This window comes from Leucopleurus acutus (genome assembly GCF_964270905.1).
Source record: "Leucopleurus acutus genome assembly, chromosome: 4".
Taxonomy (NCBI): Eukaryota; Metazoa; Chordata; class Mammalia; order Artiodactyla; family Delphinidae; genus Leucopleurus; species Leucopleurus acutus.
Genome location: NC_139146.1, coordinates 106,908,604 through 106,933,830, shown reverse-complemented (window position 1 = coordinate 106,933,830; position 25,227 = coordinate 106,908,604). Strand labels below are relative to the sequence as shown.

At 37.5% G+C, this 25,227-nt stretch overlaps 1 protein-coding gene across 8 annotated transcripts in view; it reads right to left on the bottom strand.

Annotated features, from left to right (window-relative positions):
* Positions 1-6,675: 6,675 nt before the first annotated feature.
* RUFY3 (RUN and FYVE domain containing 3) overlaps positions 6,676-25,227 on the bottom strand; it is an 84,103-nt gene continuing 65,551 nt past the window's right edge. For 2 of the 8 annotated variants that reach the window (XM_082838381.1, XM_082838383.1), the window contains exons 9-18: positions 24,944-25,036; positions 23,485-23,568; positions 21,280-21,447; positions 20,673-20,770; positions 16,493-16,612; positions 15,301-15,400; positions 13,362-13,426; positions 10,820-10,847; positions 9,985-10,053; positions 6,676-8,140 (exon numbers count right to left, since the gene is read on the bottom strand). In XM_082838381.1, coding sequence (XP_082694507.1) covers positions 7,997-8,140; positions 9,985-10,053; positions 10,820-10,847; positions 13,362-13,426; positions 15,301-15,400; positions 16,493-16,612; positions 20,673-20,770; positions 21,280-21,447; positions 23,485-23,568; positions 24,944-25,036 — 969 coding nt within the window. In that variant the 3' untranslated portion in view covers positions 6,676-7,996. Of the gene's footprint in view, positions 8,141-9,984; positions 10,054-10,819; positions 10,848-13,361; positions 13,427-15,285; positions 15,401-15,435; positions 16,633-18,451; positions 19,119-20,672; positions 20,771-21,279; positions 21,448-23,484; positions 23,569-24,943; positions 25,037-25,227 lie in introns of those variants that run through there. The other 6 variants (XM_082838386.1, XM_082838387.1, XM_082838382.1 and 3 more) reach the window with 5 other exon arrangements.

The following is a 25,227-nucleotide window of genomic DNA, read 5'->3' as shown; positions in this document are numbered from 1 at the left end:
TCATTTAACCTGTCCTTACTGATGAAGATGTAAATTGTTTCCAATCTTTTGCTGTTACACTGCTGAAATGAATTACCTTGTATAAATTTGTATCATTTTGTACATACATAAATTTCTCTGTAGGATAAATGATCAGAGTATGTGCACTTGTAATTTATATCTAAAATTCAATTGATATCTATAATTTGTTTTTCCTTAGTTTGCACCAGCAATGCAATGCAAGTGTCCATTTCCCCATAGCCCCCCAACACAGTGTATTAGCAATCTGTTCTTTGCCAATCTGCCAAGGTTAAAAAAAAACACACAGAATGGTATTCTCTTATGATGGAGCATTTCTTCATATTTAAGGGGCTTTGGGATTTTTTTTCTTATAAATTTGTCTTCATATCCTCTCCCCATTTTTCTTTTTCTCTTATAATCCCCATCTACTTATCCTCATTAATTTTAAATCAACTTCAAGACAGCATCATTTTATCTGGATATATTTCAGTGTACATCTCTTCTAAAAAAAAGACTTTAAAAAGTACCATCATTCCTAAAAGTACTAATTTCTTATCAAATATCTATATGAAATGTCATTTTATAAAAGTATATTTGAATCATGATCTGAACAACAGTCCACACATTGCAATGGTTATTATGTCTCTTTTTTCCCCTGCAACATGTTTTAATAAAAAAATTCAAGTATCTGGAAAAGTTGGATTAAAAACATGCCTATACCTACCACCTAGATTCTACAAGTAACATTTTGCCATATTTTCTTCATCATGTATCTGTGCACCCATCAGTCTTTTTTCTTTATGTGTGTCAAAGTTGTAGACATCTATACTTGAATCTTAAGCTTTGTGGCATCCATATCATTAAGTAGACTTCTTGTTCTTGAGGTAAAATTTACAGTGAATTGAACAAATATTAATTTGATGAGTTTTGACATACAGCTGTGTAACCCAAACCCCTTATACAAGCTATGGAACATTTCCATCACATCAGAAAATTTCTGTAGTCAATTCCTGTACCTCTCCCATCCCTTCTTATTAGGATTTTGTCTTCACCATAGATTAGTTTGGCCTATTCTAGAACTTCATAGAAATGGAATCAGTATGTATTATTGTGTAAATTTCTTCCTCTCAGCATGTGTTGAGATTCATCTATGTGTTTCAGCTCTTTGTTCCTTTTCATTGTTGAGTAGTATTCCATTGTATGAATATGCTATAGTTTAACCTTTCACTTGTCGGGTGAACAGCTTGTGGGCGCTGGGCTGTTTCCAGTTTTTGGCTATTATGAATAAAGTTGCTGTGAATATCCTGTGCAAGGCTTCTTGTGGACCCACGTTTTAATTTCTTTTGGGTAAGTACTTAGTAGAATATCCTAAATTGCAAGGTTGATACATTTTTAATTTTACTGGAAATTGACATACCCTTTTCCAGAGTGGTCATCCTGTTTTAAACACCCGCACACAATATGAGAGTTCCAGTTGGTGCACATCCTCACCATCTGATGTTTTCAGCCTGTAATTTTAGCCATTCTGTAGATAGTGGTATTTCATTGTGGTTTTCATTTGCTGTCCCAATAAATGATGTTGAGCATATTTTCATAAGCTTATTGACCATTCAGATATCTTTAGTGAAATTGAAGTGCCTGTTTCTTATTTCTTTTAATCTTAATGTTTCCCCTTCCATTTCTTTTTTCCCTTCTTATTTGTTGAAGAAATGCAATAAACCTTTAGAGGTTTTCCACAAGCTGAGTTTCGCTGATGGCCTTTCAGTGATGTTAAATGAGCACTTTTCTATTGTGTTTGGTCTTTTTCTTAATTAATTGGCAAGAGACCTTGCAATGAGCTGGCTTTAAATACTGCCCCCCCCCACCCCCTGACAGTTTGTCACTTTATTTGCTTATCATGGCAGAAATTGTTTTTATGTGGTAGATTTCTTAAATCTTCCCCTTTTATGGCTTCTAGGTTCTGTGTCAGAATTAGGACATCCCGGTGAAATGATTTTGAAAGCACCTGGTGATAAAGCATGAAGGTGTGTAGCCAATGTAGACTGTAGACTATGGACAGCTCAGTGAAACCCACAAGGATCACCAAGGTACATTTAAGAATAAGCTTCTCAAATGATCCAGACTAAATTTGAAGCCTGTGAAACTTCACAAGTGTATTCAAAGACTTGTGATCCCAAAACGTGCTTGGTTCTAACTGAAATAAAGAGGCTCTCAACCTTTCTGCCACTTGATGATGATGACATTTGGGAATAAAGACCAGAACTGAGAAACCAAGTTACTCAGAATTTCTGACAGGCTGGCAGTAATTCCATCCATTTCTTGTCCCCTCAAGAGAGCAAATGGGGGAATACAAGTGATAATATTGGGCTAATTTTTAACCTGCTCTAATTTACAGGAGTAAACTATTTGTGATAGACCTTATAATTGAATATGAATGATCCTAATCTACTGAAAAGCAGCGCCCCAAAATGGCATGGTAGTACTGCTGCCTGGAGACTTGTTCAGTCTTTCTACCCCACTACCCATTAGCGTCCTGAGTCCTCTCTCTTTACCAAGCTTAGTTATTAACTCAGGAATCTGACATCCTCAGCACTGCTTACAGTTGGTCTCTGGTTCTATTTTTAACTATGTTTACATTTCAAGATGATATGCTGTCTTTGAATAAAGTTTGTCTTTTATTCTAGGTATAGAAACTGTGCTTATCAGATCCTTGATTTCTGATTTGGTAGATTGACATGCTTGCAAAATCTCTTATACAAAAGTAATTAATGTGTTAACAACAAAATCAACTGTCCTCAGGAATGTTGAGAATAAAATAGAAAACCTCAATAATTGACAATCCCCAAGCTAACAAATGTCTAAGAATCATTAAGATTTGACCTGGGAGAACATTTGTGGGGTTATTAGGCTAAGTTATTAGAAAGATGCTTTACTATATATCAAAACATGCCACTTACTTCTGAAATATAATTCTTTAAAAAGGGCTACATTTTCTCTTGGGCAAAGCTGAAATGAGGCTGTAATATAGGCGAGGGCCCTGAGAGTTACTTCAAAATCATTAGGCCATACCTGGAGTCCTTTTACAGAATGGTTAAATTCCCTTTAAGAATTTAAATCATACATTTTTTTTCCGACTTTCACTATTTTTTATTACTAGGTGTTTTTTATTTCCATTAAATTTTTTTAAAAAAAATTGAAGTATAGTTGATTTACAATGTTGTATTAGTTTCAGGTGTACAGCAAAGTGATTCAGTTACACATATCTATATCTATCCTTTTTCAGATTCTTTTCCCATATAGGTTATTAGAAAATACTGAGTATAGTTCCACGTGCTGTAAATTAGGTCCTTGTTGGTTATCTATTTTATACATAGCAGTGTATATATGTTAATCCCAAACTCCTAATTTATCCCTCTCCACTGCTTTCCCCTTTGGTAACCATAAGTTTGTTTTCTATGTCTGTGGGTCTATTTCTATTTTGTATATGTTAATTTGTATCATTTTTTTTTTAGATTGCACTAATAAGTGATATATACTTGTCTTTCTCTGTCTGACTTACTTTACTCAGTTTGATAAATCTCTAGGACCATACATGTTGCTGCAGATGGCATTATTTCATTCTTTTTTTAGCTGAGTAATATTCCATTCTTTATCCATTCATTGATGGACATTTAGGTTGCTTCCATGTCTTGGCTATTGTAAGTAGTGCTACAGTGAACATTGGGGTGCATGTATCTTTTCAAATTATCATACATTTTTATAACTTGACTGTAAATAATGAATGAACCAAGGACGTTGTGCTGAGCTATAAATCTGATTTAAAATCCTCATGCTGAGGAAAATTCTCAGATTCTATTTGGAAATAAACTGCATTTAGGGAGTTTAGTCAAGTTCTATTAGGTCAGACCTGTAGTTGTTTTGAGTATGAAAGCACAATTTTTAAAATTTAAATAAACTTTATTTCAAAATAGCTTGAGATATACAAAAATGTTGCAAAAGTAGAATTCCTACTACTACCTCACCCAATTTCCCTACTGTTTACATCTTACATTCCTACAATATATTTGTCACAACTAACTTTAGTACAGAACCATTAACTAAATTCCAGACTTCATTCAGATTTTATTAGCTTTTCCCTAGTATCTTTCACTCCAGGATCCCACATTACATTAGTCTTCGTGTCTCCTTAACCTCAGTCTTTCTTGTTTTTGATGACCTGACAATTTTAAGGAGTACTGGTCAGATATTTTGTTATATGTCCCTCAATTGGAGGTTCTTCTCATGTTTCGACTGGGGTTATTGGTTTTGCAGAGAAAGAATACAAAGGTGTCATTCTCACTGCATTCATCTTATCAAGGATTCATGTTATCAACATGACTTATCACTGACCATGTGAATTTTGATCACCTGACCAAAATAGTGTCTCCTAGGTTACTATAAAGTTCCTTTTTTCTCTTTCTATAGTCTCCTTTCTCGAAGTTACTAAGCACAGCCCAGATTCAAGAGGTGGGGAGGTAAGCTCCACTTACCTGAAAGAAGAGTAGCTACGTAAATTATTTGGAATTTTTCTGTATAGAAGAGATGACATTTCTTCACCATTTATTTAATCCTTTATATTAATTAAATATATTAATTAAATATATTTAATCCTTTATATTAATATGGACTCGTATTTTATACTCTGGGTAATAATCCTATTCTACGTTATTCAGCTCACATTTTTTCAGCTTTACTCATTGGGAGCTTTTAGCTTGTTCCTGTATCCCTTTGAGAATCAGCCATTTCTCCAAGGGGTCCTGGTTCCTTTTATTGGAGAATGATATTAGAAACCAAGATTTGGTTTCTAATGAAGGATTGGGCATTGGGTGTGCCCAGTGCTACTGGGGTGTCGACTTCCAGACCCTCTCAGCAGATGGGGCTTTATGTCTGTGTACCAGCCATATACACATACATATCTAATTATTTTCTGTATCCGACTGGAAAGCATGGTACTTTAAAAATCGTGGTAAAATATACATAACAAACTTTACCATTTTAATCATTTTTAAGTGTACATTTTTGTGGCATTAAGTACATTCATATTGTGCAAACACCACCACTACCATCCATCACCAGAACTTTTTCATCTTCCCCCAACTGAAACTCTGTATCCATTTCCCCCTTCCCCAAGTCCTTGGTAACCACCATTTTACTTCATCTCTGCCATTCTATCTATGAATTTGACTGCTCTAGGCACTTCAAACAAGTGGAAACCTACTTGTCCTTTTGTGACTGGCTTATCTCACTTATGTCCTTAAGGTTCATCCATGTTGTAGTATGTGTCAGAATTTCCTTTTTAAGGCTGAATACTACTCTCTTATATGTATCTGTCATATTTTGTTTATCCATTCATCAGTCAATGGACACTTGGGTTGCTTCACTTTTTGGCTATTGTGAATAATGCTGCTATGAATGTGGGTGTATGAATAATTGGTTCGAGTCCCTGTTTTCATTTCTGGGTATATACCCAGAAGTGGAACTGCTGTATTAATGGAACTTTTAATTTCTTTATGAACCAACCACAATACTGTTTTCCACAGTGGCTGTAACACTTTACATTGCCACCAACAGTGCACAGGAGTTCCAGTTTCTCCACAAGTTTTTAATTTTGATGAAGCCCAACCTATATTTTCTTATGTTGCCTGTGCTTTTGGTGTCTTATCCAAGAAATTGCTACCAAATCCAATGTCATGAGTCTTTCTCTTCTCTATGTTTTCTTCTGAGTTTTATAGTTCTAGCCCTTATGTTCAGATCTTTGATCCATTTTGAGTTAATTTTGTATATGTTGTAAAGGTCCCTTTTAATATTTTTGGCATGTGGATATCCAGTTTTTCCAACATCAGTTTTGAAAATACTTTCCTTTCCTCATTGAAGTCTTGGCACCCTTGTCAAAAATAATTTGACCATATATGTGGGGGTTTATGTCTATGCTCTCTATTCAATTGGTCACTATGTCTGTCTTTATGCCAGTACCATACTGTTTTGATCACTGTAGCTTTGTAGTAAGTTTTGAAATCAGGAAGTGTGAGAGACATTCAATTTTGTTCTTTTTCAAGATTGTTTTGGCTATTTAGGCATCCCTTGAGGTTCTACAGGAATGCTTCTATTTCTGCCAAAAATATTGGGATTTTTGATAGAGATTACATTGAATCTGTAGATGGTTTTGGGTAGTATTGGCAATGTTTTGTAGTTTTTGGTGTACAAGTTTTTTACCTCTGTGGTTAAGTTTATTCCTAAGTATGTTATTCTTGGTGATGCTAAATGGTGGAAAGCACAATTTTCAAGGAAGAAAGGCCTAACATTAAGTCGAGGTATTCATGACTTGGTCCCCTTGCTTTTGTGGGCAGCTGCACTAATAACAGATCTTTGGAGCTTTGTTTTATTAAAAAAAACAAAAACGAAATGCTATATAGCTTATGTGCATTTCAAAATCAAATCTCAAGTGGTTAATTACTTATTCCTCCTTACATTCCATGTGGCCTCTTTTCAATTTAATTCAAAATTAATTATAAAATAACTTTTGCTAATTCAGGATAATTCCCCACATTATCTGTAGCACTTAGAACAGTGCTGGCACATATATGTGGTAAAAAATAAGGAGAATGAAGAATCACAAGAAATAAATACTGTTTAAAGGGGAAAAAAATGACAACAAACAAGGCTAGAATTATTAGATTTTATTTTTCCCTAGTACTCTTAAAACTCAGCTTCACCAAGTAACAGGTCAGACCTCTGGAATAACAACTCTTTTTCTGGGCTGTAACCCTTTTCAGGAGACAGAATTTATCAAATATCATAGTTCCAGGATGTTTCCACCCCATAATTCTAAGCCACTTACAGAATCATATCTTATTAAGTCTTAACTGGAATCAAACAACCTAGACACATGTAACATAATCAAAAGAGCATAAACCATTTCTTTTCCTTCCCCTGCTGAATGCACTTCCCTCTTTTTCCCCAAAGGGTTTGTTACTAAGAGATGTTGAAGTATCTTACTTTCCAAGAAACCTGCCTACCAGTTCTGAATCTGAGCCTGGAATAAGGGATCTCTTATTCACAAAAGAATTTAATAAATATTCTAAGCTAATTATTCTCAGCCAAGACAAATTAAATTTGTTTTACTTTACACCTGACATAGCTTTGCTTCAATACTTCCTACTTGCAAAAGTCAAACCCTATCTTTAAAACCCCTTATAATTTCCATGACTGAGAGGAAAGAGGGAGTGGGGAAGGCTGGCTTGTTGTGTAGTAGGGGATTCTGAAAAGGGCAGACACTTAGTTTTGAAGTCACTAAGTGGAAAAACAGCAAATGTTCTTCCTCCTTATTCTGATAATGAAAACACATGTAGGCCAGAACTAGAAAATTCTGGTCCTAAAACTATAATATATTATAATAGTTTTAAGTACATTCAAAATTTATATTACTCTTTATTTTCCCTGAGTTTGGGTTCACAGTTTGGTAGAGATACTTTAAAGAAGAGGTAGGTAGTGGGGGTAAAGAAGAAATAATGTTTGTGTCTAGCAGCATCTGGGAAAATATGTAACATCTGTCATTTCAATCTCAGTTAACAATTCTCTTTTCCTCTTGAATCTGAGAATGTAACAGAGGGATGATCGTTTTCCTTTTTATTCTTATCCGCCAAGGACCCTCTCTCCTATAACATCCACCCCAGTAGTATTATCACTATTCATAAAAATGAACAGCCCTTCCAAATACTCCAACGTGGGGTTGTTTAGATTTAGCAGAGAGAGGCTCAACTGAGTAACTTTTATTCATACAGTCATTAGAGAAAATGAGCAAAATTCCAGTACTGCCAGCCACTGCCTTTTCTCCCTGGACCTGGTTTATTTAAATCATTCCTGTCAATTCTTGAGTTGATTCTAAAGTCTGGGCTCTAGGGGATCCTGACATCTAACACAGGTAGGGACATTTTGGTCCAGATCTCAGCCTCCAGTCTTACAATGGGCTGCTGGAATATTGTTTCATCAGATGCTCATGACAGGGATTGCAAACTCGCTCAGGCTTGATACTTGAAGGAAGAGGCAGTTCGTTTGTAGAGCAGGCATTACAGAAGGTTCCTCTGCAGTTCTTACACACATTCTACAAGGAGAGGGGGAGATCAAGTGGGTAACAGAAGAGCAGGGCATAAGGATGCATGGGATATAAGAGGCCAAATATGATAGATGCTCAATGTCTAATAAAATAGTGGCTGAATGTGTGCTGTGTGCCACACAGTATCTAACTAAACAATCTGTCTACAAAGAAGCATACAGTCTAGTTCTTAGATTTAAATGAAGAGAAGCATTTCCACAGAATGCAAATGAACAGATACTACAATAATTATTTATCTTTATAATATATACTTTCATTTATATTCACCTTTAGGTGGGCTAATTCTAAAATTAGTTTGCAATTACCCAAGCATACTTCAAATAAGGCAGGCAGTGACCTAGCCATGGGTAGGGTTGGGTAACTGACATAAGATTAAAAACTTTGCTGAGCATGAACTGAAAGTGTAATTTCTAATACACTGATGTGCTCAGTGCTTTCCTGTGATGCTCTACAAGCACATCCTCTGGGGTTATCAGTGCAGCAGGAGCACAGCTTCCTGCATCCTTTTTATTGGGAAGTTAGTCTCTTTATTAAGCATTTTGAGTCTTTAGTGGCCAAACTGTGGGACAGCATGTGGGTCATTATGGCAGTGCCACTGGTAAAGCTGTGATAGGTTGGTGCACACATAGCTCCAAGGGTCCCTATTTAAAGGCTGTGAAGAATGATTTCCCCCATAAATAGTGCTACTTTTCCCCAAACAATTCATCTTCTTGAGGGTGCAGCAGAGCTAGGGGGGGTCATTTTTATTTGAAAGCCTGGGAGGAATCTTCCTCTGACATATTGCAGTTAGTCTGCATGGCTTAGAAAAGAAAAGCCAGAATTAGATTAGCAGCAGCTTCTGTTTGGGAACACATTTCTCTAATTACAACTTCCAATTCCATAAAGGCAGTTCATCTTTATCTGCTTCTGCTAATTTAAGACTAGGTCATGCTACAATTTTGCTTGTTAAAATTTAGCAGGATCGCAAATGGTGGCACGCAGGTTGTAACCCAGAATTTGGGCACGTTTTCTCCTCTTCTAAGCACTTGTTTCTGACATTCATTTGTCCATAACATTTCTTGAGCATCTACTGTGAACTGGGTACCATATTAGGTGCTGGGGGATCCTACTGTGAACAAGGCACAGCTATGGCTGTCAAAGACACTTACTTTTCCTGCATGCTTCCTTCACCCTGCTGACTCTAGGATAACAAGCTGGGTAGGGGTTTAGGCAGAGACCCTTGAGGATCCAAGGGCAGAACAAGTGATTTGGTGGAGAAAGAGCTCATTTCCCTCTCAGAGGCTGTTTCCCCAAATAATTCAAAGAACCCAACCCCCCACCCCGCCCCAACTTATCTTCTCTGTCCTAAGCAGGATGGAGTACTGGAAGGCGTATAGACTTTGGAGCCAGAGTCAGGTTGCATCTGGGCTTTCAGTAACTGGGATAATGCACTTGACACCTCTGAGCCCAAGGTTCTTTATATAATGATGGCACAAGGGACACAAGCTTAACAAGAACAAGGACTTGGGACTCGGTCTACATTTTGTTCATTACTCTTTCTCCGGCACATGGAATAGTACATTCCGCATAGTAGGCACTCAATAAATATTTACTTACAAATTTATGTTTGTTTTAAATTACTTATATAGTTAATTTGTATTTAATATTTTAATGGGGACTTACTAACATGACTTAATAGGACTGAAAAAAAATAGGTACACACTAAATGCTTGCTCCTTTTGCTTTTCTCCCCACTCTCTGCACTCTATACAGCGAAGTCCCTATCGTGAGAAGCGGCTGGTGGTGCAGTGGGTGTCCCTGTGAAGAACCTGTTCATTTCTCGCCACTGTTACCTTTGTTAGACTGCAGTCTTCCTGGCACAGCTGACACATCTGTGGCTTTTCGGAGGGCAGCGGCTGATCCTAAACCACACAGTGAGCCGGTTAGTTTCCCTTAGCCCCGGAAAGACCAGTATTTTCAGAATATGCATTTTTTAGTTACAAAATTAACATAATCACACTACAGGCTATCTGGAAACTAGAACAAATTACATACAGTCTCACCACCTTATATACAACTCTGATAATCCTATCATTACCCTTGGTGCTCTTTTAATTTTTATAATAAAGTAACGTGATTTTATCTATATAAAGAAAATTCACGTATATAAATGTAAAAAGCTAAAAAAAGGAAGCCCCATCCCTCTTGTCTTATTCTATCACCAAGAATGGAGGGAGTAGGCATCATTATATCCTAATAGACAGATGACAGCAGTGACTCAGACATAGTAGCATTTATCAGTTTTCTCATGGAGTTGTCATCTACCACTATATTTGTAAATGTTTGGTTATTTCTAAGTGATCAATAAGTATTTTTTCTCTTCATTTTATATAAGGGAAGACTAAGGGAAAGGGAGGTACAGTGAGCTCTCAGGTCCCGTGGTATGTCAAAGAGAATCTCAGATAGGAAGTTAAGAGCTGCTGTTTACTTAGTAAATTGCTCCAAACTGTGCTACTTCCTGTGAGCGTTTCAGCCAAATGCATGTTTGTTCGGGATATTATTAAAAGGATGGGAAGCAGAGGCCTGTATGCATTCATCTGCCTCCCTTGCTGCCTTGTGTACAGCTAGGCATGGTCCAGCCAACTATTTAATTTATACAAGGTGTTTTAGGACAGGAGACTCAGTTACCTGTTCATTCACAGGGTGAGACGGCAGCCTACAATGGGAAAGTAGAAACAGTAACTAATAGCAACACATTTCCTTTTTAATCATTTCAGAAGCACACAAAAAGCAATACCATGGTTCTTTTATGTTGCTAAGACCAAAGTAATTATTAATGTTGACCTCCAAAGAGAGGAAATTTTGGTGGTTAAATCTATTACTAGAATATGATCCTACATTATGCTAGTAGCTTCCTGTTTAAAAATAGATTGGAGTTACATTTTGTTTCCTTTTTACTACCAAGAAAACAGTGGTTATGTTTCCCAACCTGTAAAACGTCAATGGCCAAGGCCATACTTTTAATAGCTTTTTTCCTGTCCAATATCATGGAAACCTACCCATTATCATATGTCACGTATTAGTCCCTTCTCCCACGTACCCATTCAGATTGAAATATTGCTTCATGATACCAGCTGAGCTAACCCCGATCTTCCCAACTTGGAACAGAACTTATACAAGAGGAGAAGCAAAGCCTCCTCCTCAGCAAAGCCTCAGCTCTGGGAAAAACGGACCACAGATCTACAATGGTTCCAATTCTCTTTGGTTGAGTGGCAGTGTGACCATCAGTGTTACCAGGTTTTCAGCTGTTCCTTGGACCACAATCCCAGGAAACCTCGGTATGTTTTAGGATTGCAGTTCTGGCCAGGATAGGCCCTGGCAGCAGCTATTATATAGTGCAGAGACAAAGGGCTTAAAAACAGAAGACATGATAAGGAGAGGCAACTGGGGCCTCTCTGTGGGCCTCAATTTTCTCACCTGTAAAGTAGGAATGGATGATTAAACTTTTGTAAGGAGATAATGAATGTGACACACTTTTTAAGCTGCAGAGCACAATACAAATATAAGGTAGTACACTTGTCCCTCCCTATCATCAGGTTCCGCATCTGTGGTTGGTTAAGTCCCCAGATGAGCAACCCACAGATACAGAGAGCCCATTATATTCATTGTACTAGGCCATTTTATGTAAGGGGCTTGAGCATCCTTGGATTTTGGTATCTGAAGGGGTTCCTGGCACCCTGGATACCGAGGGACAACTGTATTGTCTTATATTCCCAGGGCCTAAAATCAGAACCTGGCATGTAAGACCCTCTTGAATGTAAATGACTTGATTTTAGTCTGGAACGTGGCTGACTCTGAAAGGCCCTTTTGAGCCCTGGTTAATTTTGTGGTCTAATTCCTTCCCATGGCCCATGCTGATCTATAATGTTAGATGGACTGTAGTTTAATAAGGCTGGTCCTAGATCAGACCATGTTCTTTGGGAGTAAACTTAAAGGTACTGGAATCATTCTGGCCTTGGAGGTGAGGAAGAGCAGTTTAGGCTAAGTACCTGCAAAATCAGCCTACTGTTGGACTGTGTGATTTATCTTCCCCAGCAGCTAGTTTTGCTCCAGATGACACCCTATCTCATTCTTAAGGCATTAAAGGCTGGACAGGTACAGCTGCCAAAAATGTATACTGTATAGGTCTCTCAAAATCCCTCTATGGTATCTTTCCTTGATAATAATCTATTTTTGTTGTTTTCATTAATAATAGACTTTAAATTTTAGAGCAGTGTTATGTTCACAGCAAAGCTGAGCAGAAAGGACACAGATTTCTCATATATTCTGTTGGACCTCCCACCCTCCAGCCATTATCAACGTTCCACACCCGAGTGGTACCTGATGTTACAGTCATTGAACCTAAACTGACACATCATAAGTCATAGTTTACCTTAGGGTTCACTCTTGGTGTTGTACATTCTGTGGGTTTGGACAAATGTATAATGACATGTATCTATCATTATAGTGTCATACAGAGTATTCTCACTGCCCTACAAAATCCGATTCATCCATCCACATCCTCTAAGCCCTGGCAATCACTATCTCCATGGTTTTGCCTTTTCCAGAATGTCACATAGTTGGACCTTCTTCATTTTTTAATACAGTGGCAGTATGTAATGTTTTGTTGTTAAAATAATTGTTAAAAGTCAACTTCCTTGGAACGATCCCATGTTCTTCGTTGCGGGGAAATGAGATGAAGAGTTAAGAAAAAGGAATAAAGCAAAACTGTTTTTCTCCTTAAGACAAAAAAAGTAAGGGAAATTAGAGTATTTATTTGAAACATAGCTGCCTTTCACTTAGTACTTAGGCGGAAACAAGTCATGCCCAAGTACATTTAAGAACCTAGGAAATGCTATGGTTTGTGCTTCATTTACTTGTCCTACTGATCCAGTAAAGATTAGATTAGACATAATCCTTTAAGTGATAGTTTGGGGATTAACCAGGGAAGAATCAGAGGACAGCTTGATCACCTTTCTTTCTTTCTTTCTTCTGGAATGGACTAAATGAGTTTGGTTTAATATCTGGCTTGTTATTTATTCACTCCCCCTTCAAAATGTCTTTCTGAAATATTAATATTATTACAAGTCAGTGTCTGGTCTGAGTCATTGCCAGTGTATATCAAAAGCTCCCTTTTCCCCACAACCCCAAAATAGCTTTATATCTTAGTTAATACTTCATTAATAAACACCTGTGGCTTTCTTCCAGGGGCTTTTTTAGTTTAACATTTTCCTCTTGAATTTTGTGCTTCTCATCCTGCCAAAAGAAAACAGCCCAATTTATTAATTATTCAGACCGCTAAACAATGATGATGCTGCAGACATTTTCTTCTATATTGTCTTAGCTTGGGTATAAAGCTAAGCAGCTTTTTTTTTTTTTTTTTTTTTTTTTTGCGGTACGCGGGCCTCTCACTGTTGTGGCCTCTCCCGTTGCGGAGCACAGGCTCCGGACGCGCAGGCTCAGCGGCCATGGCTCACGGACCCAGCCGCTCCGCGGCATGTGGGATCTTCCCGGACCGGGGCACGAACCCGTGTCCCCTGCATCGGCAGGCGGACTCTCAACCACTGTGCCACCAGGGAAGCCCCTTTTTTTTTTTTTTTTTAATTAGGGAAGGAGTTTAACTTTCGAGATATTTTCCATCATTCTTTGTTCCAAATAGTTTCTTAACAAATGATTCTGATAGGGTTTGCAACAAATGATTTTCACAGTAGATATTTTCTTTAATGCTTGAGACTCAAATGAAAGTCAGAATGTATCCTATTTACTTACAAAGTGGCTTCAAGGTATCAGTTACTTCTTAGGAAAAAAAAAAAGAAACAAAAACATACACACACACAAACCCCCAGCTGAGCTCTGGACAGCTAGTGAAACTGAGCATGGCCATGTCCAGCAGACTGTGTAATCCTCTAGACGCTCGGTCAAGTAGTTGCCTCAGTATCACGACAACTTCTATAGCCTATACGACTTGAGGAGTTTTCTACTCTGAAGGACCAATGGAAAATTCCAAACTGCATTTCTACCAATGCTGCTAAGCCCTGCCTGGGCAGTTCTGGGGGGACAGATTCTTCCTGTGGCACAAACACTGCTGTCTGCCTTGAACTCCTTGCCCATCAGCCTCTAAAAGGAGCATGTCCGTTCTCAGACCACTCCTGGAAAGGCTCGCACTGCAAGGCGATTCAAGATTGAGAAATCTAAGGCCTCACTGGAAAAACAGGATAAGACAGGCCAAGATTTTAAGTAAATCTCTGTAAGCCCTTATACGTAGATTTTATGTTCACTAAACTAAGATAATAAAGACAGCCTGCTACAGAGAGAATGGTTCTTTGCACATGTTACATTAGAGGTGTAATAAATTTCCGTTCACCACTTTTCTACTCTCCAGCAAATTAGCAGCTCACTCTCTAGAAATTTTAAAAAGCTTATAAATTTGTCCTGCTTTGTTATATATAATATTTACAAAGAAGGTATTTTTTTCCCTGCATTTGACAGAAAAAGTATTTCACGCTTTCCTGATTTTATTATTTGAAGAGAGTGGCTCGGTTTCCTGGGTCCCAGAGATGATCGTAATCCAATGTTAGATCTCTCACCACTACAGGTTGCTGGAGGTCTCTTTCCTAACACTGTTCTGTAGAAGCTTCTACTCCTGCTCTTTAAACCACTCTATATTACCTTCCTTTCCCCGTGCCTAATTCCCTTTTTTTCTAATTTTCCCAAGAGAAGTACCTTGAGTATACTAAAATTGAAATCTTCATGACTTGAAAAAGGTGTACAGAAGCGAATCCATATTTAAGACAATTCTGTTAAAGGGCAATTCAGGGTTGGGGAGGGATGACTATACCATATTATTAAAAATATTAGATACTAAAATAATCTTACTTAACAAACTGAAAGGAATAAGATGGTCACTGGGAATTATGGTCATTAATCCCCTTTTCCAAATGAATTCAAGTTAGAGTGTCCCAGGGGCAGACTCAGAATCAAGCCTCCATGTGTTTGCTCCAGCTCTTGCCTGCCACCTACGTACTCAAGGCCATAGCAATTAAGCATGTGTTCCATAAGAGAAAACCGTCCGGCCCATCAAGGTAGCCTCTAAAAATTAAGTAAATAAACATGGGAATGACAAATGTTACCGTTTTGGGTTCTGGCTTCTGGGAACCCTTTCCTGGGATGCTCCTGTTGTTTTGTAACGTTCTTTCTCTTTCCTGTTTTAGTTCTAACTCAAGCTGGTTCCTGGGATAGGTGGGAGAGAAAAACGATGAAAATTTGGATTTCTGTACTCCTATCTTCTAAAGAATGCCAAACCCTTTTCTTAGAGTTCAGTAATTAAATTTTAATACTTGATTAATAAAAAGTATACCAGATATATATGGACAACTAGGTTTTAAAGTACTAAAATACAATACAATCAAACCAGTAACACTGAAATACATTCAACATGTTTAATCTTCCTTGGATGATTAAGAATGCACTTTCGGATCTCCCAGTGCCTGAGGGTCACGGCTCCGAATAGCAACATTTAATACTAACTCTTAATGAAAAGTTGTGGTCAACTGAATGACAACTAGTAAGATTTACTATAATTGAAAGACAGTATTTCTAAATTTTCAGCAAGATACAGTATGAAAGCACTAACTCTGTAGTCCCATTACATATGAATTAGCTGCTCTCTCTTCACAGTTATGTAGTTAATCCCCAGTTACACCCTCAACCACTAGTATCCTTAGTAACTGTGTGCTTTTATATCCAACAGCAAAGTTCTATTTGTTTGAAGTCAGTGCCTTAGGTACAGAGTTGAGTCTCATTTGAGAGACGGTATGGAAGAATGGTTAAGGGCTTGGAGTCAGAGAAATTGGCTTTTAAATTAGTGTTGCTACCTATTAGCTTAACTGTGTGAATTTGGACAATTTAACCCCATTGAGCCTCAATTTCCTCTGAAGGTGGGGGTAATAAGATCACCTACAAATAGGGTGGATGGGAAGATGTTAGGAGAGAATGCATATGAAGTGCTTAGTAAAGTATTTGGCACACAGTAAGAATTCAGGAAATCCTGTTATTATTAGTGTTGTGTTGGCTATTAATTCTCTTACTCCATCCTCTTTACCTGGGATCTTGGGTTCTAATTTCCTAATTCTTTGATGGCAAAAGATGTTGACGAGATTTTGGGAATGCTTATGTATGTGAAGCTTTCTGAATTCTAATTCTGGAGAAAGGACATGGCAGGACAAAACAGACATGGCTTGATCAGGAGACCGCCCCTCTCTTGCTGTCTGGCCTTAGTACTTCCCATGACCACCCTGGCCGCTAAAGCCACCCGTTCTTCACCGCTGCCTGGTGAGTTCCTCCACTTCCAGCTGCAGACTGTTGATCTTGTCTCCGAAGTCCTGCTTGAAGAGCCGGTTGTCCAATTCAGCAGACTGGCGGCCTCGCTCAGCCTGGCGCAATCTGGATGTGAGCCATATGAACTTGTGATAAAAAACACAAGCCATGGTGGGGAGGAAGACCAAGTTCAAAACACAAAATAAAACAACCCAAGGGCATGAAGAGACAGAGAGAGGAAAATAAACTTTGTAGGACGTGGGAAGAAATTATGGGGGGAGAAAAGATGGAGAAGAAACAAATTCTTTAAAAAAAGCAAGATGAAGGTGAACCAGGCAGAGGAATAGTTGATTTTCCATTTTTTTTATTCTAGTACTACAGTTTACAGCCATTAGATGATAAACAATAAAACATCACTTTTTAGAAAATCCATATCCAAAGCCAACCTCAAGTACATAGTAATTAAAGTTAAATCCACTTTTTTGTTTTTATTTCCTAATAGGTTTGGTACTTTATATTTCTGTTTTATACTCACTGGAACTTGCAAATGGGCAACTACCTTCTTATATGTGGAACTAGAACATTTTCCTGGTCCCTTCCCTAAACCACAAATTATATTAAATCACTGGACACTATACATCAACCTTTACCCAGGCTTCGGGTTTTTAACATAATGAAAAGCCTTTGGCTATCTCTTTCCTTTTCCATTTCTACCAACTGGTGTGTGACTAAGTGGACAAACAATTCAGCACTGGGCCTGCATAAGATTCCTGACCATATTCTCTGGAAGACTGTGAATGTTTTCTTCCAAATATCCTATAACTTTGCACCTATAAAGAAGCATGTTCTAAGGTGAAATATCTGGGGCTCTCTGTAATAGAATTTGGGAGCATGCTACTATGCTACTATGTATAGTCTTTAAAATGTTTTATTTTGGTGTTTGAGCACTCCTTCCAAATGCTCATAGAAAAGGCACCTCATCACCACAAAAGGTTGATGAAGGTAAGAAGAGGTGCAAAATTATAAGAGATAACTAAGTTCAAAAGTACAGGCTCTTCCATGAAGTTGGTCATATTTTCTTTGACTTGACCTTGGTTCAAGTCTGCAAGGACCTATAAAAACACACATGAAATCTATCTTACTCTCTTAATTCTGTTTTTTTCCAAGAAGACAGTAAAGAATTTCAAGAGCTGGGAGCAAAGGGGTTATCTTTGTCCCCACTTAAGCAGCTGAAATGCTGCAAATCTACTAGAATGAGAAAAAACAGAAAAACAAAAATTTTCCCAAGACTTTTTGAAGGAATAAAGGCTTATGTAACTAACACCTGTTCCCCCCAATCAAAAGTCATTTTTAAAAAAAATCAAAGTATTTATAGGATTATTACAATGTAATGCCTAGGAATGGTCAGATCTGTGGTCACTTAGAAAAAGAAGCCCTGCTGATTATTGTTTATGAATACCTACTGGGAACCTTTATTTTTAGACTAAATAATAATAATGAATATAAGTTTATCATTTGTCTATTTCCTACTCTGAAATGGTTTTCTAATAGATTGTTATTCTCCTAGAAACTTAAGCAAATTCCCATCTGAACAAAAAGTAACAGAAACTCTTAAGTAAACGTTGCCAGCAAGGAACAAGAGGCAGGAAACCATCACTCATGTCTGTGCCTTGTTGTCTTTACTCCGAAAGGAAAAGCAGGATAGATGTGAAAAACGTGTAGCGTATTTTTTTTTTTAATAGAAGAGATGTGCTTTTATTAAAATGGTTCTCTCTGAGCTACCTAAATAGGAAGTGGAATTGCAGGAAATTGGCAGAGGTAGAAGATGACAAATATTAGGAGGGTTTTCCCAAGCTTCCACATTATTATGTTATCATAAGTTACCTAATCACTAACTTTATCTCTATGACTTTAAAGAAATGTAAGGATGCTGTTCCCCGCCCTCACCCTACTGCCCCCCACCAAAGTCACTAAGGCAAAATAGTTGCAAGCAATCTTGGTTACTGAGAGTAGAACTGTAGTGGAATACTAAGTACTTATCCTTGGCTTGGGGATTAAACCTAGATGACAAAAGTGAAAAGGGGTCATGGCCTAAGAGACACAGAACTACTTTAGAAGAGTCCAAGACCATGTGGCAGTCACCTCTAGTTCATTACATCGCAACGGCAGAACAGGCTCAATGACACAGACATCGCACCTAGAAACTGGTATTGTTGGGGACTGGACTGTAAAGGTATCAGTCATATATGTACAGAGCTTCAATTCCCTAGGATGTTTTTTAATGGTGTGTTTGTTTATTGGTCAACTCAAGTAATTTCTCAAAGTTTATTTGGTATTTAATTGAGAACTTATACTCAATTTTCTAACTCTGGGGAGAAAATAAAGAAGAAGAAAACACAGCCTATATATATCAAACGTTTTTTTTTTAAAAGTCCAGCAAATTCAGTGTTTGGTGACATTTTATATAGAATCAGAGCATAAATGCAATAACTTTCAGATTTCTTCCTTTTACAATTAAGCTGTGGTATCCAACTTGCGAGGTGACCAGCTGTAAAATGCCTAATGATGTTTTGGGATCAGTTTATTTGCTGCACTATTTAAGGTCTTTGCCTGTTTCACCAAATCCTTCTCACTATATTAATACAATACAAATAAAAATGGGAATGAAAGGGGAATGAGAAAATGAATAAATAGGAAAGACAAAAATAGCAAGAGAACAAGTCAGCTTAATAATACTTGAAGAGGTAAGTCATTATTTTAGTTCTGTCTGCTTTAAATGCCAAGCCAAAAATCCACTGAAAAATAATCTGATACATTTCAAAAACACAATTTATGAACACTGAAATTGATTTCTTAAATCATAAACATGTAACTGCTATGAGCAAGCACTTAGATAACTTCCGAGATAGACTGATACTTTTTCATTTCGAATCAGCCAAACCAGAGTTTTCAAGCTTATTTATTAATTTGCAATTAACTTTTGATTCAACAGTAATATGCAGTGCTGTGCAGGACCCACCCTGGTCAAGAGCCATCTGAATAAAAGAAGCCATCCATTCACCCTTTCATCCATGCACTTACTAAATGAATGCCTTGGACACTCAAGGCACTGTGACAGATCCAACAAGGGAACTTAAAGGATTAGTTAACTAATGTCAAGGAACTCAGACTCTCATCAGAAGATACGTATATAAAGGTTTATAAGGTAGGACAAAGTCAGAAGTGCTATAAGCAGTAGAGATAGGTATGGATATAAGGCTATGGGAATTCCAACTAGTACAAATTCGCAGTTTACTTTTAGCTGGGAAGGAGTGTTAGAGGAAGCTTTGGGTAGGTGGCATTGAAGCTTGAACATAAAAAATGTATCTGAAGAACAAGGAAGTGGGAAGACAAAGGGCATTTCTAATTGGTGAAACTATTAGGCAAGACATGGATGGGGAAAATGGGAGGCATGTCTAGTAAGTAGTTTAGTTTTGCTCAGGTGCAAGAAGGGTGATCAGTGGGTGTTAACAGGTAGCAACACAGGCTGGCAACGCTTAATGACCATGGGTGCCGCGGCTCATTCAATCTTCAAGCCTTAGCCATTTCTCTTGGCAGCTGAGTCATCAGGAAGAACATGGTGGCTTCAGACAGAAAGAGAAAAGAGTAGCATAGGGAGAAGATGTACTCTGGGCAGATTGAATTGTAGGTACTGGTGGGAAGTAACTGGTCAGGGGATGAAAATGCAAGACTGGTCTCCAGATTGAGGACAGAGCGGGAGACCGACAGATCTAAGAGGTGTGGGTGGGATGTGACAGTAGAAGCTATAGAACTATTCAGGAGAAAGCAGAGAGAAAAAGGAGATGAGAGAGGAGGGAAAGGGGTTACAGTTATTAGAAGGGCCCTCAGTACCCCTCCATCACCTAGCACCAAAGTCTTCAAAGACCTGAGTGATGAACAGTAACAGAATCACAAACAGATTTAAAAGTCCTTTCATCCTTGTAAGTATCCCTCCTCTAACACATGACACTAAAATGGTTTTTAGTGACATCTTTAAAAAACAAAATTTAACTGGCTTGCTTTCTACTTGCATGCCTGGTGTTAAGCTTGGAGATTCCCACATACTGTCTGCCAAATGCATAACGCATTCTCTTCACGTCCAGGACTGAATGCCCTAAGTGTTTCACTAAAGAAACAGCACTTTTACCTTTGTTCAAGTTGTTTAATGGTAGCAGCCATCTGATTAGTCTTCTCTTCCAAGCGACTGTTTAGTTCACTTTTCTGTTTTACTCCTAAGTCTGAACTCTGTTATGGAAAAGAATTATGAGTGATGTTTATGTTTGCATATAACATACAATCCTGAAACAAATCACACATACCTTTTGAACCTAATGGTAAGCGGGAACTAGAGAAATAGAAATGCTCATGTATTTGCATATCAGTTAATTACCAAGTGTAGAAAAAGCAAGAAGCAACATTTAAGATTAGTATTGTTATATGCAGTTTTGTCTCAAAAATCAACATTGGAAAGTACATCAATTTATCTATATAACTCAGTTGGCAAGTTAGGCTGGAGAGTAGAAATTATTTTATAGGATAAAAAAGACTCTCTTTCCCAGTTACAATGTAAAAAGTGGCCATGACTTTCCAGAACAGCAATACAGGATCCTAGGATAGACCGATTCCTAAAGTGGTTTATTGGTAGCTAGCCTCAAAATGAGATGTGACCCTTTCTTCTTCTATTTAAAGTGTGATTCTAGAGAAGAAGAGGGGCAGAGGGAAGCCCTGGGATTTTAGAGAGCCAGTGAGCCTACCTGCAACTTAAAGGCAAGTTCATGCTTAAGAGCCCTGAGATCATCCAGCTGCTGCCGCAGAGACACCAGGGCATCCTGCTTCTCACAGACATCCTTCTCCAGCATCTTCATAGCCAGTTCCATCTCCTGTCTCATGCTGATCTGGATTTCCAGTTCTTTTTCAACATCCTGCCCCGAAAGGAAAACAAATAACTTATTCTCTCTTTCCTCAACTAAGTGCAAACCACAAAATTCCACAGGACAAGGTAGACCAGAACTCTCAGGTATAAAGTCTGGCAAAACAGCTATAAGCTATCATTCAATACAGAGACATTAACAAAAAGAATAATAATTAGGATAATTACAGTACCATTTACTCAATAATTTACGAATCTGAAAAACTCCGTAGGCCAAACATAGTGCTAGCTAATATGTCTAAAATACTTGAGTCACTTCATTAGATATTAAAACAGACAACTGATGTCACATCTTATTATAGAAATATATATTAAGTGTTACAGCAGCCAGCACAAAATGAAGCAGTTGGAATTCTCTTCATTTGGAGGCTACTGACATTTTCAAGAGCCCAAGGAACTCAAAAGATACTTTGGGTCCCCAAGGTAACATCTCAGTTACAGGGAATGGTCAATATGGCTAACTGAGTTTTTAAAAAAATTTTTATTTCATATTGGAGTATAGTTGATTAACAGTGTTGTGTTGGTTTCAGGTGTACAGCAAAGTGATTCAGTTATACGTATACACGTTATCCTTTTTCAAATTCTTCTCCCATTTAGGTTATTACAGAATATTGAGCAGTGTTCCCTGTGCTATACAGTAGGTCCATGTTGGTTATCTATTTTAAATATAGCGGCTAACTGAATTTTTCTATTCATTTATCATGAGATGTATTTTTGTTTCAACCATTATTACTGCAACATTATTTGGATGATCACGGGTACAAAGACCTGAGGTTCTTCTGCATCCATGCTGTGCCCGGGGCACATTCAGAACCTTGCCTACTTGCTTGGTTTCTTTCTCTTTTAATGAACATTTATCTTAATGTGGTACGAGAATGTGGAAAATTTTATGTAAAATTTTTTCACTTGCCACTTAACTGAGGCACTCTTCTGTACATGGTTAGCATGACAGAAGACAAATCAGACTGCTTCTTAAAATGCTGACATACATTATTTCTAGGACCTTCCTTATGGAAAGTATTTTGAGATCAAATCCACAAACACATAGAAGGAAAATGATAAATATTTCAAGGATGTTAAATAACATGTTAAATAGTGTTAAAGTAACATTATAAAATAACCTGAAATTCTGTTCTACACACTGCTTGTTATAACAAACTACAAATCAGATCACCCCTTATTTTTAGGCTTCTCCCTGCTGTTAGAGACATTATTGGAGGGGGATTATTTGGTTGTCATACTATCTAAATTACAGGAAGAGTTAATGTACTAATACCACGGGTGTATTTAATATACTAATATTTGGATAAAATCTATTATAGGAGTATTAGTCCTTATCACACATTCTTTTATATATATATATATATATATTTTTTTTTAATTTCTAAAAATATCTTAGGACTAATACTGATGTACATTTTTCTGTTTATGTATAAGAACAAGAATAAATTCAGAAATAACAACTAAAAATAAAAGCGTACAATTCTAAATTAATGATTCTTAAGGAGAAGAGGAGCTACCCAATCCAAGGAGACATATCTTTGCCGGGGTGAGGAGGGGAGATAGCATAGTTTAAAAATGTAGGTTCTGCAACTAAGCCCGTGCGCCACAACTGCTGAAGCCCATGCACCTAGAGCCTGAGCACCGCCACGAAGAGTAGCCCCTGCTCGCAGCAACTAGAGAAAGCCCACGCACAGCAATGAAGACCCAACACAGCCAAAAATAAATAAGTAAATTAATTAATTAAGAAAAGAAAAAAGTAGGTTCTATATACCTAATGTTTTTGCAACACAAACTATAAAAGCAAAAATAAGTTAAAAATTAAAATAGGTAAAATTCCATTGGCTGTTGAGAATGCTCAGAAAAAGGACTGAGGAAGCACTGTAGGGAATATGGGTTAAAAGAATGAGAAACTATTTCATAGGATCCATAAAATTTGCTAGAACACTACTGATATTTCTTGATCTGTGAGGTAAAGCCCCTAGGTTTTAATGTGTTCCTGAACTATTAGGACCTAAGCAAAGTTTACCAGTCGTAGTTGTGTCTCCTCCTTTAAGTGCTTCCTTGCTTCACTCAGTGCTTGCCCTTCTGAAGTTCTGTCTGGCTTAGGGCCCTTGAAAAGATAAATAAAATAGTACATATTTAAGGATTTAAAGAATGTATACAGTTTGTGGACACTAGCACTGCTATTTAGTAAGGGAAATGATCATACCTAAACATGTATGATAATGAACGAAGACAACAAAAAAACTGAAGAAGTTTAGTAAGTATTCTTAAGCCAAATTGGGAGTTTCTTTCCATTTTGTTTAAAGTCCTAAGATAGTTTACCAAACCAAGTGGTAGAAGTCTTAAAAAATCAGCCTCTGAAAACAAAATAGCATTTACTGTAAACTATAAATTGGGCCAAACGTTCAAACAGGAATGTAGTCCTACTCCAGAGATCCTCACATCTGGTGTCTCCACCCATACAGAGAGATCAGAGCTAAACATGAGTAGCTCATCAGAAAATGCTGAGTAGTCACAGTTGTTTTTACAAAGTCCATGCATTAAAGGCAAACATATTACTCATGTCGGTCCCCACTCAGAGCCCAGGTGCTTACTCTTTAAGAACAATGTTAATAACTGGATTTCTGGATTCCTAGGTCACAGCAGGTTAGAAGCATTAGGATAAGTAGGGAGACCTTTCTAGAGAGAGTAATGCTAACAGCAGTAAGAAGCAATAGATGCCAGTGAAATAAAAGGCAGAAAAAACCACCCACAGTAATCTGGCAATATTTAAGCTCAGAAGCTAGAAGCTCTATCAACTTCAATAGCCGACCCCCACCAAAGTAGCACCGTTATAACTCAGTACAGAATTGCCAATGTTGATAATTATGATATTCAGTCATCATAAAGGGCTAAATGTGTTCAATTACATCCTCCACTTAAGAAAGCTTAGAACTGTACAATATACAAAAGGTTTGCAAAATATCTGTTTAGACATATATAAAAAGTTTGGTATTGGGTTGGCCATAAAGGTCGTTTGGGCTTTTCCATAAGATGTTATGGAACCAACCCTATACTTTAAGGGATTGAGTTATCTAGAAAATTCATTTATATGGTAACTCTTTCCCAGTGATATCAGATAAACACTTTTCACAAAACAGTAACATGGTCTAAAAATAATGGTATATTTAATATAGTAGAACACTTAAATATAATACAAATCATTAGTATGTAAAAACAAGACATCGAATTAGACTGTTTGTTGAAGTCTCTAAACAGATGTGGGTGGCGGTGAAGCCAAGCAGTGTTTGTAGGAGAAGGGACATAGCCCCTCCCATAACCTTTGCCATTCACTCAATTGTGCCTGGAGCCTCAGTGAAAACGGTGCACTTAACATATGCAAATGCTCACAGCTACCAAGTGGTCCTCTGGAGGCAGCCCCCCCCCCAACATGACACATGACATGCTCTCTGGGAATATTTCATAAATCCAGTAAGATTAACCTTCCGATTAGATTCCAATATGTAGGAGCTTTCCTCTTTAACTCGTTCCATATCTTCTTGCAGGGTAATAATCCTGTTGTTTGCAACTGCAAGCTGTTGATAAAATTTTAAAAATAATCGTTATCTTTCTTTCACTAAACACAGGATAAGATAATTCATGATCTGCTAGGACATGATTTTCAGGCTTAGCTATTCTTAGAAGGAAAGAAAGCTATCTATAGCCCCATAAAAATGTTCTTATAGGGAACTTAGGAGAAATGTCTTTAAAGATAAAAATAAAAAAT